The sequence below is a fragment of the Engystomops pustulosus genome, chromosome 9 (assembly GCF_040894005.1).
Source record: "Engystomops pustulosus chromosome 9, aEngPut4.maternal, whole genome shotgun sequence".
Lineage (NCBI taxonomy): Eukaryota > Metazoa > Chordata > Amphibia > Anura > Leptodactylidae > Engystomops > Engystomops pustulosus.
The window spans coordinates 41,676,953-41,689,650 of record NC_092419.1 but is presented as its reverse complement, the minus strand read 5'-3'; the positions used below and the strand labels follow the sequence as shown (position 1 = coordinate 41,689,650).

The window sequence follows — 12,698 nt, the reverse complement described above, 5'->3', positions numbered from 1 at the left end:
CGCTTGACTATGTGACGAGACTATAGCGTGGTGTGAACTCTTCATAGTCTACCAAGTAGAGAACCGTCATAGACTCAGCAAGAGGAAGTGGTGCTCATTGATTAGAAAATATCCTATAGTCACTAACTTATGGTTTTATTTCCAGATCCCTCTGCTCTGGAGCTACACTATAGCTTAATTACAGATCCAACTAGTTTTATTGCCTCTTCCTTATCCCAGAATTTCCTTGCATTTCCTGTAAGCCTATGATCCTCCTGTTTCACAGCTATTCTTGTTCTTATCTTTCACTAAAATATGCTTCCTTCCTGACCTTTGTTACATCCAGTATGAGCAGCATACTAGGAAAAATTAGAATAACTTCTCCTAGTGCTAAACATCCATCTAGGAGAATTTTTTTTCCATAAAAGCAGACATAGGATAAGTGCAAATACCGTCAAAAGTGGAAAAACTACACAAGACAAAGAAGAGTTCATTCATAAGATATTCAAAAGAGTGTAGAAAAGACAGAGTAATCTACCTCTTTACCCTCCATGTGCTTGTATTGTAAAGCTGATTTGGTAATATTGGTAAATGCAGCAATTTTGTTTATAGAAAGCCTTATTGGATAGGTAACAAGTTTAGGGGACTTACCTGTCTAGACTGAGGAGGCAATCCACTGGTCTGCATCTGTCTCTGCATCCTTGAAGGCTGCATCAGTTGCCTTATCTGTTGCTGGAGAAACTGATTGTTGCCGACTTGCTGAGTCTGCTGCACCGCCGCAGGTTGATGCTGGGCTTGTTGTTGCTGCTGCTGCTGCTGTTGCTGCTGCTGAAGGTAATGAATTAGTGATCCTGGATTTGAGGACATATTCATTTTCTGGTTAGCAGAATCTGGTGCAAAATGAGACAGTGGCTTTGTGTTGTTAAAGGAAAACTGGTCGTGACCTCCAGAATTGTCATTGGCTATCCCAGGCTGCAAGCCATTGGAAGGCTGTTGCATAATCATGTTCATATTTTTTGGCGGGTTTGTCATTGACTTGTAGAGAGAATTCTGTAGGCTCGACTGGCTTCCTGTAGGAGTTAAACTGGAGATCAATGAGTTCTGGGGACTAAATGGTTGTTGATGCAAAGCTGGGCTTGAGAGCTTCTCCGGTTGATATGGTGGCGAAGGTCCAGGATTGGTTGGTGCCATGCTTGGTACCATGTTGTTTTGGGGACTTTTGATAGTGTTTGCTGGGATGTTGCTTGTAGTAATGTTCTGCAACATAGAGTTCTGAGGGCTGAAGGGTTGCTGGTTAAGAGCTGGACTTGCAATCTTCTCTGATACATAAGGTGGAGAAGGCCTGTTGCTTGGGTTGCTCGATGAAGGTATGCTTGACAACATAGCATTTTGTGAACTTTGTATAGCACTTCCCTGTAAGTTTCCTGTGCTCATACTGGGTACCATTACATTTTGTGGGCTAAAAGGCTGCTGAGGAGAAGATCCTGGTCTATATGGTGGAGAAAGACCTGTAGGTGATATGGTTGGCCAGTTTGGTGTTGGCACTTGCTGCTTTCCTGCAGGTACTTGTTTGCTTGCTGCCAGTTGTTTCAATTGTTGTGCATGCCAGTTTGTCCCAGGCATGTTAGTCATTGATGTCGGTAACATAGTTTGTGACTGACCCTTGCTCTGGGTTGCAGGAATTGGTGACTGAGCAGGCTTGCTTGATGAAGATATTGGGTAATTGGTTCCAGCAGATGAGGGTCTAATTTGAGGAGACCCAGCATTCGCAGAACTACACCCACCAGAGAAATCTTTGCTAGAAATATGGTTGTCCAAATGAGATGATTGTGCTGGGGAGAGCTTGGGAGTCGTACTTAAATTAGGTTGAGAGTGACTCATTACAAGTGGTTCGTCTGGCTTACCTGCCAAGATTTTCTCAAGATCCAAGTCATTTGGGGATGGGTCTGGCATTTTGGTTAACTCTTCCAAGAGGTCTTGTAGTTCTTGGTCCACAGATTGTAGGTTGGTAGTTTTGTCTTCATATTTTTGAGTCATATCTGCATTTGAGAAAGGTGAAGCCATTCCTCTCCCATTCATATGATTATTTTCAAGTAAAACTTGGTGTCCACTGACCCCCATGGATGAACCCCCATGATTGGTAGAGAATGGAGAGTGCTGCAAATCAGAGCATGGTACACTGGAACTGGTGCTTTGTGTTTGGCCCATAGGAAGTGTAACATCATCGAGACAGAGACGTTTGTTGTCACTTGAAAATATAATATCATTTATGCCAGAGGACACAGGGGAACTGTCATCTTCCAGCTTTCTCTTTATGGATCCTTGTAGCTGAAAGATAAGAACAGACATTATTATCTCTGTTTGTTAATCACAGCATTTAAGTCACATAACACAGATTAGAAACATAAAAAGATAGCATGAAAGGTTCTGCAGATCTTCATAGTAAAATGTCACTGTCATAATGATTAATACTGTCCCCAGCTTGCAATTTTTTTACATTTGCTTATTTACAAGATGGAAAGATGCAAGGCCAATGAGAAATACTGAATCACAGTGTATCAGAATATATTAAGAAGAGAGTTATGCTTACACTGCCAATTCTGAATCTGTTTTCACTGCAATTATCATTTTATTTTATAAATCATATATTCTATGTAAATTAGGAGTTGTTGAATTTTTTTTAAGGGGTGAAAGTAAATCAGATTATTAATTTTACCTGATCTGTCACCAACAAATAGCAAAGCAAGAGAAGTTCTGCTCAGAGATATAAAGATAAATATGGTATGGAGAAATATTTTAGAATAAATCCTGTTAGGACTCCTTGTGAGAGTCCTGATAATTCCAACCAACAAACAGTGATTGACAGTTTAATGTATACAGGGAAAGCTGTCAATCACTGTGTGTGGGTGGGGTTATTAGGACTCTCAATGTCCTTCCTAGGAGTCCTAATAGGATTTACTCCACCTTTTACTCAGACACTCATCACCATATAATAGAAACCCATCTATAAGAGAACTCAGTCTTACTCTGTTTATCATTTTCTGCTTTAAAGTAGGGAAGCAAAATTCAACTGAAAGGCTTTCTTTAATTTCAATTTAGGATTAAGCCTGTTTGGCCCTTAAAGGCTAAGAATTGTTTCTGTTCTAGAGCCATAACAGCATCATTTTTCAATTAACACAGACACTGATTTTTGGTGGGATTCACACCCTACAGCCTCTTTATCCATCCTTTTATTTGCTTGTAACATGGAGGACACATTGGATTAAATTTACTAAAATAACAGCCACCATGTTGTCTGGTTTCTTGTGCTACTTTATGAGACTTTTCTGTTGCACTTCAGGCTTTTTGAGTCCAAAAACAGCTCAACTGTGACAAAAAAAGGCTAAAAATATAGTACAAGAAACCAGACAACATAGAATTGATCCTATAGAGGATATTTATCACTATCAAATACAGTTCTACTTATTTGTCTATTTTTGAAATCAAAAATATTAAAAGTTAAAATATAGCCTCTCTCTATAAAACGATTCATAAAAATTAAAAAAAGAACAACATTTTTTCAAAGCACATAAATAAAGTGAATGCAGCAAAGCATTCCACTATAAGTATTATTACAGTGCGTGCCGCCCCCGGTTTAATAGCTATGACCTATGTGTCAACTTGATTAATCTATCATTAACACCACTGCCTCACATAATGAGGAAAAATCTTTATAGTCCATAAGAAGCACAACAAACAAAGACACCAAATCATCAAGGTGTTAACAAGACTCCAACAGGACAAAAGCAATAAAAACAACATGGTGTAGATGATTTGACAAGTAATCCAGGCTACCTAAAAAAAATCAGACCAGCTATAAATCTCAGTCATAGGGGCCCACATGGACATGATAAAAAATTTGCTGTATTAAATGTGAAAATACATTCAGGGCAGGACCAGGCAGGACTTTTGTTGACTATACCTCCCACTTTGACACACTAAAAAGAAGTACTCATCTTCAAAATTATTTTAAATGTATTAAAACACAATAAAAGCTATATACATTTTTTATCCCAGTGATTAGATCCAAAGAATAAAGAAGACATGTCATTTGGGGCGTACAGTGAAAACCGTAAAATACAAGCCCACAAAAAAAATGGCGTGAATCCATTTTTTCACCAATTTCACTGCATTTGGAGTTTTTCCCCACTTCCCAGTACACGGCATCACTATCAAGTGAACAAGCCCTCACACAGATCTTTACATGGAAAAATAAAAAAACTTATAGATTTTTTAAGGTTGGGGGTAAAAAACGGAAATGCAAAAACGATAAAGGATCTGATTTTTAAGGAGTTAATGGCTTAAAGTTTCTACAAACTGAAAAGTTAGATTTACAAAAATGCCTATTCAGTAGAATCTAGCCTTTACGTAACTGTATTTATACAATACTTTACATTCATCTTGCCCTAATTTCTGACTCCTGGTTAGGAGCCTAATGAGCTGTTCATTTGGTGACATTTCTACCAGCTCAGCGTCTTGGTGATGGACAATCTTCTAGATGAAAGCTTTCTATGGTAGGTAGTAAAGATGGTAATTTTAGAATTTAGTTCTTTTATTGGGTCTTTTAGACCACAATGTGGTTGAGATAGATGATGGAGAGGTGGTTGGCTGCTGAGATAGTTAGTGAGTCAGTGGTCTGGGGTCTGCTTTCCACTGTGCATGGTCATGTTTGAGGTCTATGAATACAACATGAGTATTTAGCATTGAACCTGTTGGACCTCAACCCAGGGCAGAATGTGCACACACTAATGCATGGGGGATTTACAGGCCACGAAGAATAAGGATCTAATCCCTATAATAACCAGATTATGGCCTAAAGTGTCTCAGAGACATTCTAAGCCTGTCAGTAGTTTAGAAAAACCTTGTATGGTATATATTCCGAGGCTAGAAACAAGGAACAATAAAGAACAATGTATTCACCAAGGGTTTGCCTGACTTTACAGACTGCTACAAAATAATATGTCGTATTACCTTCATATTTTGTATCCAAGATGATCTTAATATTCCCTGAGGCTCAGTAAATCTCTGTAGCTTTATGTAAGTACTTGAGCTGTACAAAGTGTACACTCTGAATGCAAAAGTCCTGCAGAGTTTGCAATTTTTAGGTAAATATACGCGCTATATGCCTACGGCAGGAGAATTTAAGCATAGTCTCAGTGATACCTAAGCCCCTTTCCTCTGTCACAGAGCCAGCAATTCTTTGGAAAGATGAGGTACTCATCCATTTTAATAGCCCCCCTGCAGATATCCTTTGTCTATTCTCAGCAGACATTCTATTTTAACATTACATGGCTTATCGGATCCTTTACACGATCTTCCATATGCCTCAAATTCACAAGGTAGAAAGGTTGGCTATAATAAGGCAGTTGTTCCTCTAATTATAGTTTTCACACAACAAATCCTACACATACCTTAATGAACCTTTTGTCTCTTACTGCAATTTATTTCTCATTTCTGCTTATGGCATATACATATATACATAAAAGACATATACAATCTCTAATGTATGGGAACAAAGTGAATCTCAGAATTTACAATCATGGCTAATGTTGGGTTTTAGTGTCAGAAGTTCTGTTTCCCTATTTAGTATGAAGAGCGTAAGGTGTCTGCCCAATTATCTTCTCTACCAGTGACATTGATAATACCTCTAACTTGAGTATGAAATCTGGAAGGCTCAATGGGGCTGGGAAAAGGTGAGATGCTTTAAGGCTGACTCATTGTGCACCATTATTACATTGTCTCCATTCTGATGCAGGAGATGCCGGAAATAGTTTTAATTCCCTGACCCTGCACCAGGAATTATTCAAACCATGTATGCCAGAAAATGGGTGTACAAGACATGAAAAATGTCCCCCAAAGTGTACTTACTCTGCTTTGGTTCTGTTGGGCTTGTACTTACATTCATTAACACGCACACCTTAGCTGGTGAGGAGTGTGAGTGGTCAGGGAACCCCTGCCAGCCGATCCGTGGCCTCCAACTTGTGACAACAAAGAACTCCCTCCCATGGTCCTATGAGACCGTGGTGTGCAGAAATGAATCTTGTGATCACTCCCTGTGACATCCAGTCAAGCAAAGGTTCTGAAGACCAATCGTACCAGTAACCAGCAGACTTTGCACTAGAAAAATCGTGCAAACTGCTTGCACATGTATTTATAAAGTATCTGCGCGAGTTTTGTGTCATGGCTGCACTGTGTCTGACTTTCTCCTAGAGGGACATGTTAGTGCATAGTCGGAGTTGGCGCCACATTTATTACTGACGTGCACCACAATTCTGTAGAATAAAGAAAGTGCATCAAGAATATGAAGCACACTTCCCAAGCAGTGCAGGGGGTGCCAGATTCATAAAGACAGGGCGCCAGTTTTGATGAGTCTGGAGCACTCTGCACACTTCCACAGGTACATAGTACACACTACAATAGTCTTGATAAATGTGGACCGGTGTGTTTGGATGCCATCCATTCTGACCGATAGTGGATTGGGCATGTAAAATTCAATAATGCTGGACCCTTTTGTTCCTGAAGAGGTAGGTTCCCTGCAGAGCAATTCAGCAGAGGCTTATTCTTCAATCCCATGGTACACACTTGGTGGACCTGATCATTCATTTATACTTGGGAGTGGTATTGAATTGCTGCTAAATGCAGTTCACTTGGCAGATATTGATGGTTTACAGGCACCTGAGGTCCTAAGAGTTGCCAAATATCATAACGAGAACTATAACATTTCTCAGTTCTAACTTGCTAAGAAAATTCACGGTTTATTGTATGTGATCAATGATTACCATGCAAAATCAGTGATCTCTTTGACAGAGGTGAATTGTAGGGGTAAGACACATGCAGATACTATGAATGTAGAGAAAATCTGTTATGTGGACAATGTTTTTTCGGTAACTTGGTAAAATGAAGAGATAGTGTAAAGCAAGATAAACGGGTATGAAATGCATTTATTGAATTGAAATAATTGAATTAATTAATTGAAGCGACTTCTAATGGAACCAACCTAAGGTGTTACCAATCCTCAGAAATAATAGTAGCATTCATGGTTTCCTCCCTCTAGGATCTGTGCTGTCTAAAGAATGGGGATGATGATTACAGGGTATAAGACCCTAAACGGGATGCAGATTTTACTTTGGTATATCCATAGCTACATTCATTTATAAATCCCATTTATTACATCTAAATGAATGAAATAAAAACATAACAGGGCTTTCAGAAGTTCATTTAAAAATGAATCGGAAATCTTTTAATTGCACGACCCTAATGTCTATCAACTCGTGACTTTACAAATGATTCAGATAGTAACAGAGCGGAGCACATGACAGAAGCTGTACGCCTTCAGGGGGTATTGAAAGACTGTTATAGAACACAAAGCGGAGTTTATTTGCTCTTTACTAAATAAAACCATGAACTCATGCCGTGAAATCTAAAAAAAGGAACAGACAGTAACAAAACATAACAAAAAGCATAATTTCATAGGAAACACCCCGGCATCGGAATGACTTATTCATAACAGAGCTTTTGTGTTGGGAACATTGTATGGATAACACACTGTGGTCTGGATAAAAGCAATGTAAAATAAGGAGCAGTAGGGTTTAGTGTGCAATTAATTAGGAAAAATAGTAAGTCTAAGCAATAATTAGTATTAGTTCTGGTGTGTTTGGTTAAAACCAACAACAATAATTGCCTCTTAGGAGATAAAAAAACACAACCTATGTTTTAGTTGCTTAGAATAAGACACAAATAATGGTGTGATAAATCTGGAATACATACAGGTAAGTTAGGTTTTGTAATGCTCTAAAGATACGTAAGAAATGTAACATATGGTAATTGCTTCTTTAAGACTTCCCAATGTTTTTTTCTTAAATTTTCACATTGCAAGACTAAAATTGTTATGGGCCGGTGCCCGTAAGCAAGTTCGGTTTGAGAAACCCGTTCCATGTGCTTCAAACTTTGAATCATCGAATTGACATGCAGAGTTCAGTTCTGTGATTCTAGGTTCGATCCAGAACATCCTGCAAGTATAAGGACCAAGAATTTTGGATTGAAATTGCTTAGTTGCAATGGGTTTAAGATGATATTTTCTTGGGGATTATGGATGAAAGTTACCATATCTATAAAACAAAATTGCAGTGTAAGAGATTTTACTATTACTTCCATAAAACCTAAATGAAAGAGGACCTTTCACCACTTCACACATGTGGTGATGAAAATACTATGCTGTAGGGGCTGCTACAGAGATTTAAAGGGTACCAATCACCACATTTTTCTAGCACATCCTCTCTGACATTGGTGAGGATTACCATGATCAGGTACCAAGGCTGATATCTTTGCCATACTGGGGGCTAGAAAGTGCCCCTGAATATGTGTAGCGGCCCCTACAGCACAGTAGAGGCTCACATCACCATATGTGTAAGGTGATGAAAGGTCCTCTTTAAAATTAAAAAAAGGATTACCATATAAGAGTACATAGACATCATAGAGGCAGTCACAGCTTTGCTTACCCTCTACCCTCTTTCACTAGACAGCACCACATACAAGCACAGCAGTGCATTAAGACCTGCCATCCGTCTCTTTATTCAGCATCTCTTCTCACTTGATAAAGGAGTCAGGGTTGACTACGAAACGCATTGTGTTCCCGAGATATTAAATAAAACAATTTTATAACTACAAATCAGGTGATCGTCTGAATACCTGTGTGTGCCATGTCTGACAGCCCTACTATATCAATCACTAGACAAAAGGAAGGGCTGTTTACCAAGATCACCGATCCAGCTGTCAGAAATTATGTGATGGCCGAATTGTGGGGGTTCACTCCTAAGATTGAATGTTACCCATTTGAATGGAGAAGTAGGTTGCGAGACTGTTGGAGATATGTTCGCACTGCTCGCAGCCATACCCAGGTGTCTCATGGAGATTTTACTACCACTCTACTAATACAAGGAAAACCTGACACTGTTCGCAGGATTAGTGACCCCCCCAGCCAAAATAATATTGATCTTCTTTTAACAGTCTGTGATTCGACGGTATACTCTAGGCTGTTACACTGTATATGACTTTTCGGAATAATAGAATTTAAAATTTTCATTGCTTGTAAAATTTTAATTTGCCTTCATGCTCTTCCTGTGCCCACAATCCCCCCATGTCTAGGCTCCAGTGCTCAGTGCCCGCTGTATTACCAGAGAAGATACTTTTCTATTTTCTCTTTTGACAGAATCTTATCAGATGATAAGTTGCAGAGTATTGTGGGCATTGTCTGCACAACATTAATTGCTACATGTCTGAAGATTTAATGTGCCCTTCCTTGAACCAAATATACTTTTAGAGAGTAAGGAAGAGGAGTTTTATTTCCAGTGATTTATTCCAGAAACATGTCGAGTTTCTGACCTTTGTTTGTGGCTAATATCAGCAGAGAGCATTAATCTTGGTAAGCCTTCTTTTCTAACAGCGGGGTATGAAAATATAACAGCTATGCATATGGCAGAATAAACATATACTGTATCACACTCAATGAAACTCAAGTTCATTTCAAGGTTGAATCCCTACACGTTTAATGTGCCCGGAGATGTTCCAATTGACCATGAAAATAATTTTGTAGTCAAATGTTATTAAATATGAAATAATAAAATGTCATTTTTTTCTTAATTTTAATTAATTTTAATACACAGAATTTGTCAATTTAGGTTTCTAATTAATACATTTCTGTAAAAGAGTGAGTCAACACAGCAATAAAGAGCATATCTGCTCAAATAATAAAACTTATCAGCTCATATATTTTCTGTTATTTTACACTCTTGATAATGCAGTAGTTTATGTTCTTGAGTTGCATCGGAGGACTGAAAGACGAGTCTACATGGATTATTTCCTACTTTATCCCTTCTCTCTTCTCTGTTCAGGCTCCTCTTGTCAATCACTACATCATACTACCTTATGTATCACTGTTGTTAAATGTTACATTTTTAAGGGCCAGACCTAGGACAAGTAGCCTCAGAATCCATTTTTAACCATAACATTGGGTTATTAAAGGAAATCTACCATCAGATTAAATGGCAGATGACTATTACGTACCTACCCGTCCCTTCCCAGTGTGTCCCAAGCTTGATTCCTTATATCTTTGCATGGGCACATTTCTGTAAAAAATAAGTTTATAAGATATGCAAATTAGACTGTGGTTCTCTGCAGAGCACTATTAGGTGCCACCATAATATAATGCCAGCCGTATTCTGAGAGCCAGTGATGTCATCGACTCTCTTTTTGAATCTCACTGTCTCTCAGAATGTCGGTGGCGGCGCTTGGGACGAGCATAAATTATATTACAGTGGAGCCTGATGGTGCTCTGCAGAGCACCACAGGGTAATTTGCATATTTAACAAACTACATTTTTACAGAAATGGGGCCATGCAAAGATAGAAGAAATGAAGCTTGGGACCCACTGAGACGGGACAGGGAGGTACTTAATAGTTATCTTCCATCAGCTGATCTGATGTTAGATGTCCTTTAAGCAGTGGATCCCAAGCAACTAGTCTCACTGATCTGAGCTTGAGGGATCACGTGGCACACAGGATTGTGTGTAATGGAGCACGCACTGAAATCAGAACATCTGCCAGTGGCCACAGAGTCTTTCAATGCTAAGGAAGATGTGTGGCCCAGGAATTGATGATGTGAGTAAGGATAACAGATAAATAGACCTTCTGCTCAAAATAGTAGAAATGGGAATCCTTTATTCATGGTTTTTCTTTTCGGACAACATGTTTAGGGGGTGGACCAACCCCTTCATCAGGTCCAGAAAAATACACTAGCTTCTAGATGGAGATTACTTTAGATTGCCTTAACCACAGAAATGGACCCATAGGTATTGTACCCAAAGTACCTACGGCTAAGGGCTAGAAGAGAAGTGGTATGGGAGTTCTGGGGTATGGTGGCTGTGGCTCTGTATTGTGTCCATACAATGTATGTAATGTACCAAGCTTGAAAATACTGCCCAACAGAAACTAACAAAGACAAAGAAGAATTTATTAACATGATATAGTTTGTAAGAAACATCAAACTCTCATGTTATGGGCATCAATTAAGATAGCCACTAAAAAAAGGCTTTTAGTACATCTCCAGCCACCCTAACACTTCTCCACTTCTTCAAAATAGTTAGCAGCTTCTAGTACTTCCCAAGTAGGTGACTTTTTTTTCTCTCCGATTTTCATATAACCTAATAAGACATATGGACAATGATTGTCTATATGAGTCAATCCCTGTGGAAATGTAATATATACGGAGCGACAGGTGTATTATAATAGAACTATGCTTGTTTATGGCGTCAGATTGACATTGAGCTGCATTTTCCATCAACATTATAATTACCTCAACATTATCTCTGTGGAATGCGTAAAAAGTGTCTGAAACACTGAAGTATAAAGAGAATAGAAGGGATCTGTGGAAAGAACTAGCACTATTGTATTATGTCTATGTATACTGTCATAGCATTTAATTACATGCTATTTTTGTTTTGGGCTTTACATGAATGTTATGGGGACCAAATGCAAGGATAATTTGCATATAATTCTGCCATCAGCTCTAGGCTCAGATCACATACATGTAATTCTAAAATGGAATGCAATTAATTAATAGTGATTCTATTTTAGTCACTTATTTACATATTAGAGGACAGTAAGCTTCTCCACTGCACACGCTATCCAATGTGCCTTGAATGCTAAAGAGATGGGCAAGCACCACAATGGCGCCTGTACTCACATGTCCTTACTGTGAATGACTCCCTACGAGTTGTTACAGCTAGTTGGGGAGGTGTGTAAATATATTTATGGTGTTGATTGAGTCTTAGGCCCATTCGTTTGTTGGAAGAGATGTTTATCAAGCAGTTTATAAGCTGTGAAATAGTCTTCCTGAAACATTACAACATGTGCCAAAAACTGCGCTTGAATTAAGAGTTCAGACACAGGAACATTGGTTTAACAAGCAAGGGAATATAATGCTCCGGCTGGAGCTTTCATCTTCAAAAACAAAACAAAAAAGTTCTGGGGCTATTGTTACTCTCATTATTTTAAGAATACTAAGCCAAAAGCTTTCAACATTTCTTCCCCATAGCTCCCCATAAGGGTCTCTAGGAGTATGGAATAGCTTATAAGAAGCATTTGCAGGGTTCCTTGTTGACCAAGGCTAATAGGACCTTATGATGGACACTTAAAATGGACACGATTATTAGGGAATTATGGAATGAGAAAATAATTGCAGAAAAGGAGAAAAACCATAACAAATCAAAACAATTAAAAAAAATAGTGGGTTGGCCATTTTACCTCATGTTTCTGTGATGTGTGTAAAAGTTTCAGGGGCAGGATATTAGGTAATTTACCGATATACATCTATTAAAGTTCTGCACCCCCATCGTTTAGCACATCAGTCAGACATTCCTGACCATAAAATGGCTGCAGATGAAGAGTCATGCAATCTCTATCTATTCATGAGCAATCGCCCTGCCAGGACCTTATAATAGTATTCATAAATAGAAGATCAATGTCCTGGTAGGGCGATTGTTATGGACATATAGAGATCACATGACCTGCAGCCATTTTATGGTCAGGAATGTCTGGCTGATGCCGTATAATAGATATATATTGGTAAATTACCAAATATCCTACCCACCACACTTACACACACATTACAAAAACATGAGGTAA

General features: G+C 38.7%; 1 protein-coding gene across 1 annotated transcript in view; it reads right to left on the bottom strand.

Moving 5' to 3' along the window:
* Nucleotides 1-12,698, bottom strand: part of MAMLD1 (mastermind like domain containing 1) — a 136,763-nt gene that overhangs the window by 49,154 nt on the left and 74,911 nt on the right. The window contains exon 2 of the mRNA XM_072125634.1: nucleotides 631-2,307. Coding sequence (XP_071981735.1) covers nucleotides 631-2,307 — 1,677 coding nt within the window. The remainder of the gene's footprint in view (nucleotides 1-630; nucleotides 2,308-12,698) is intronic.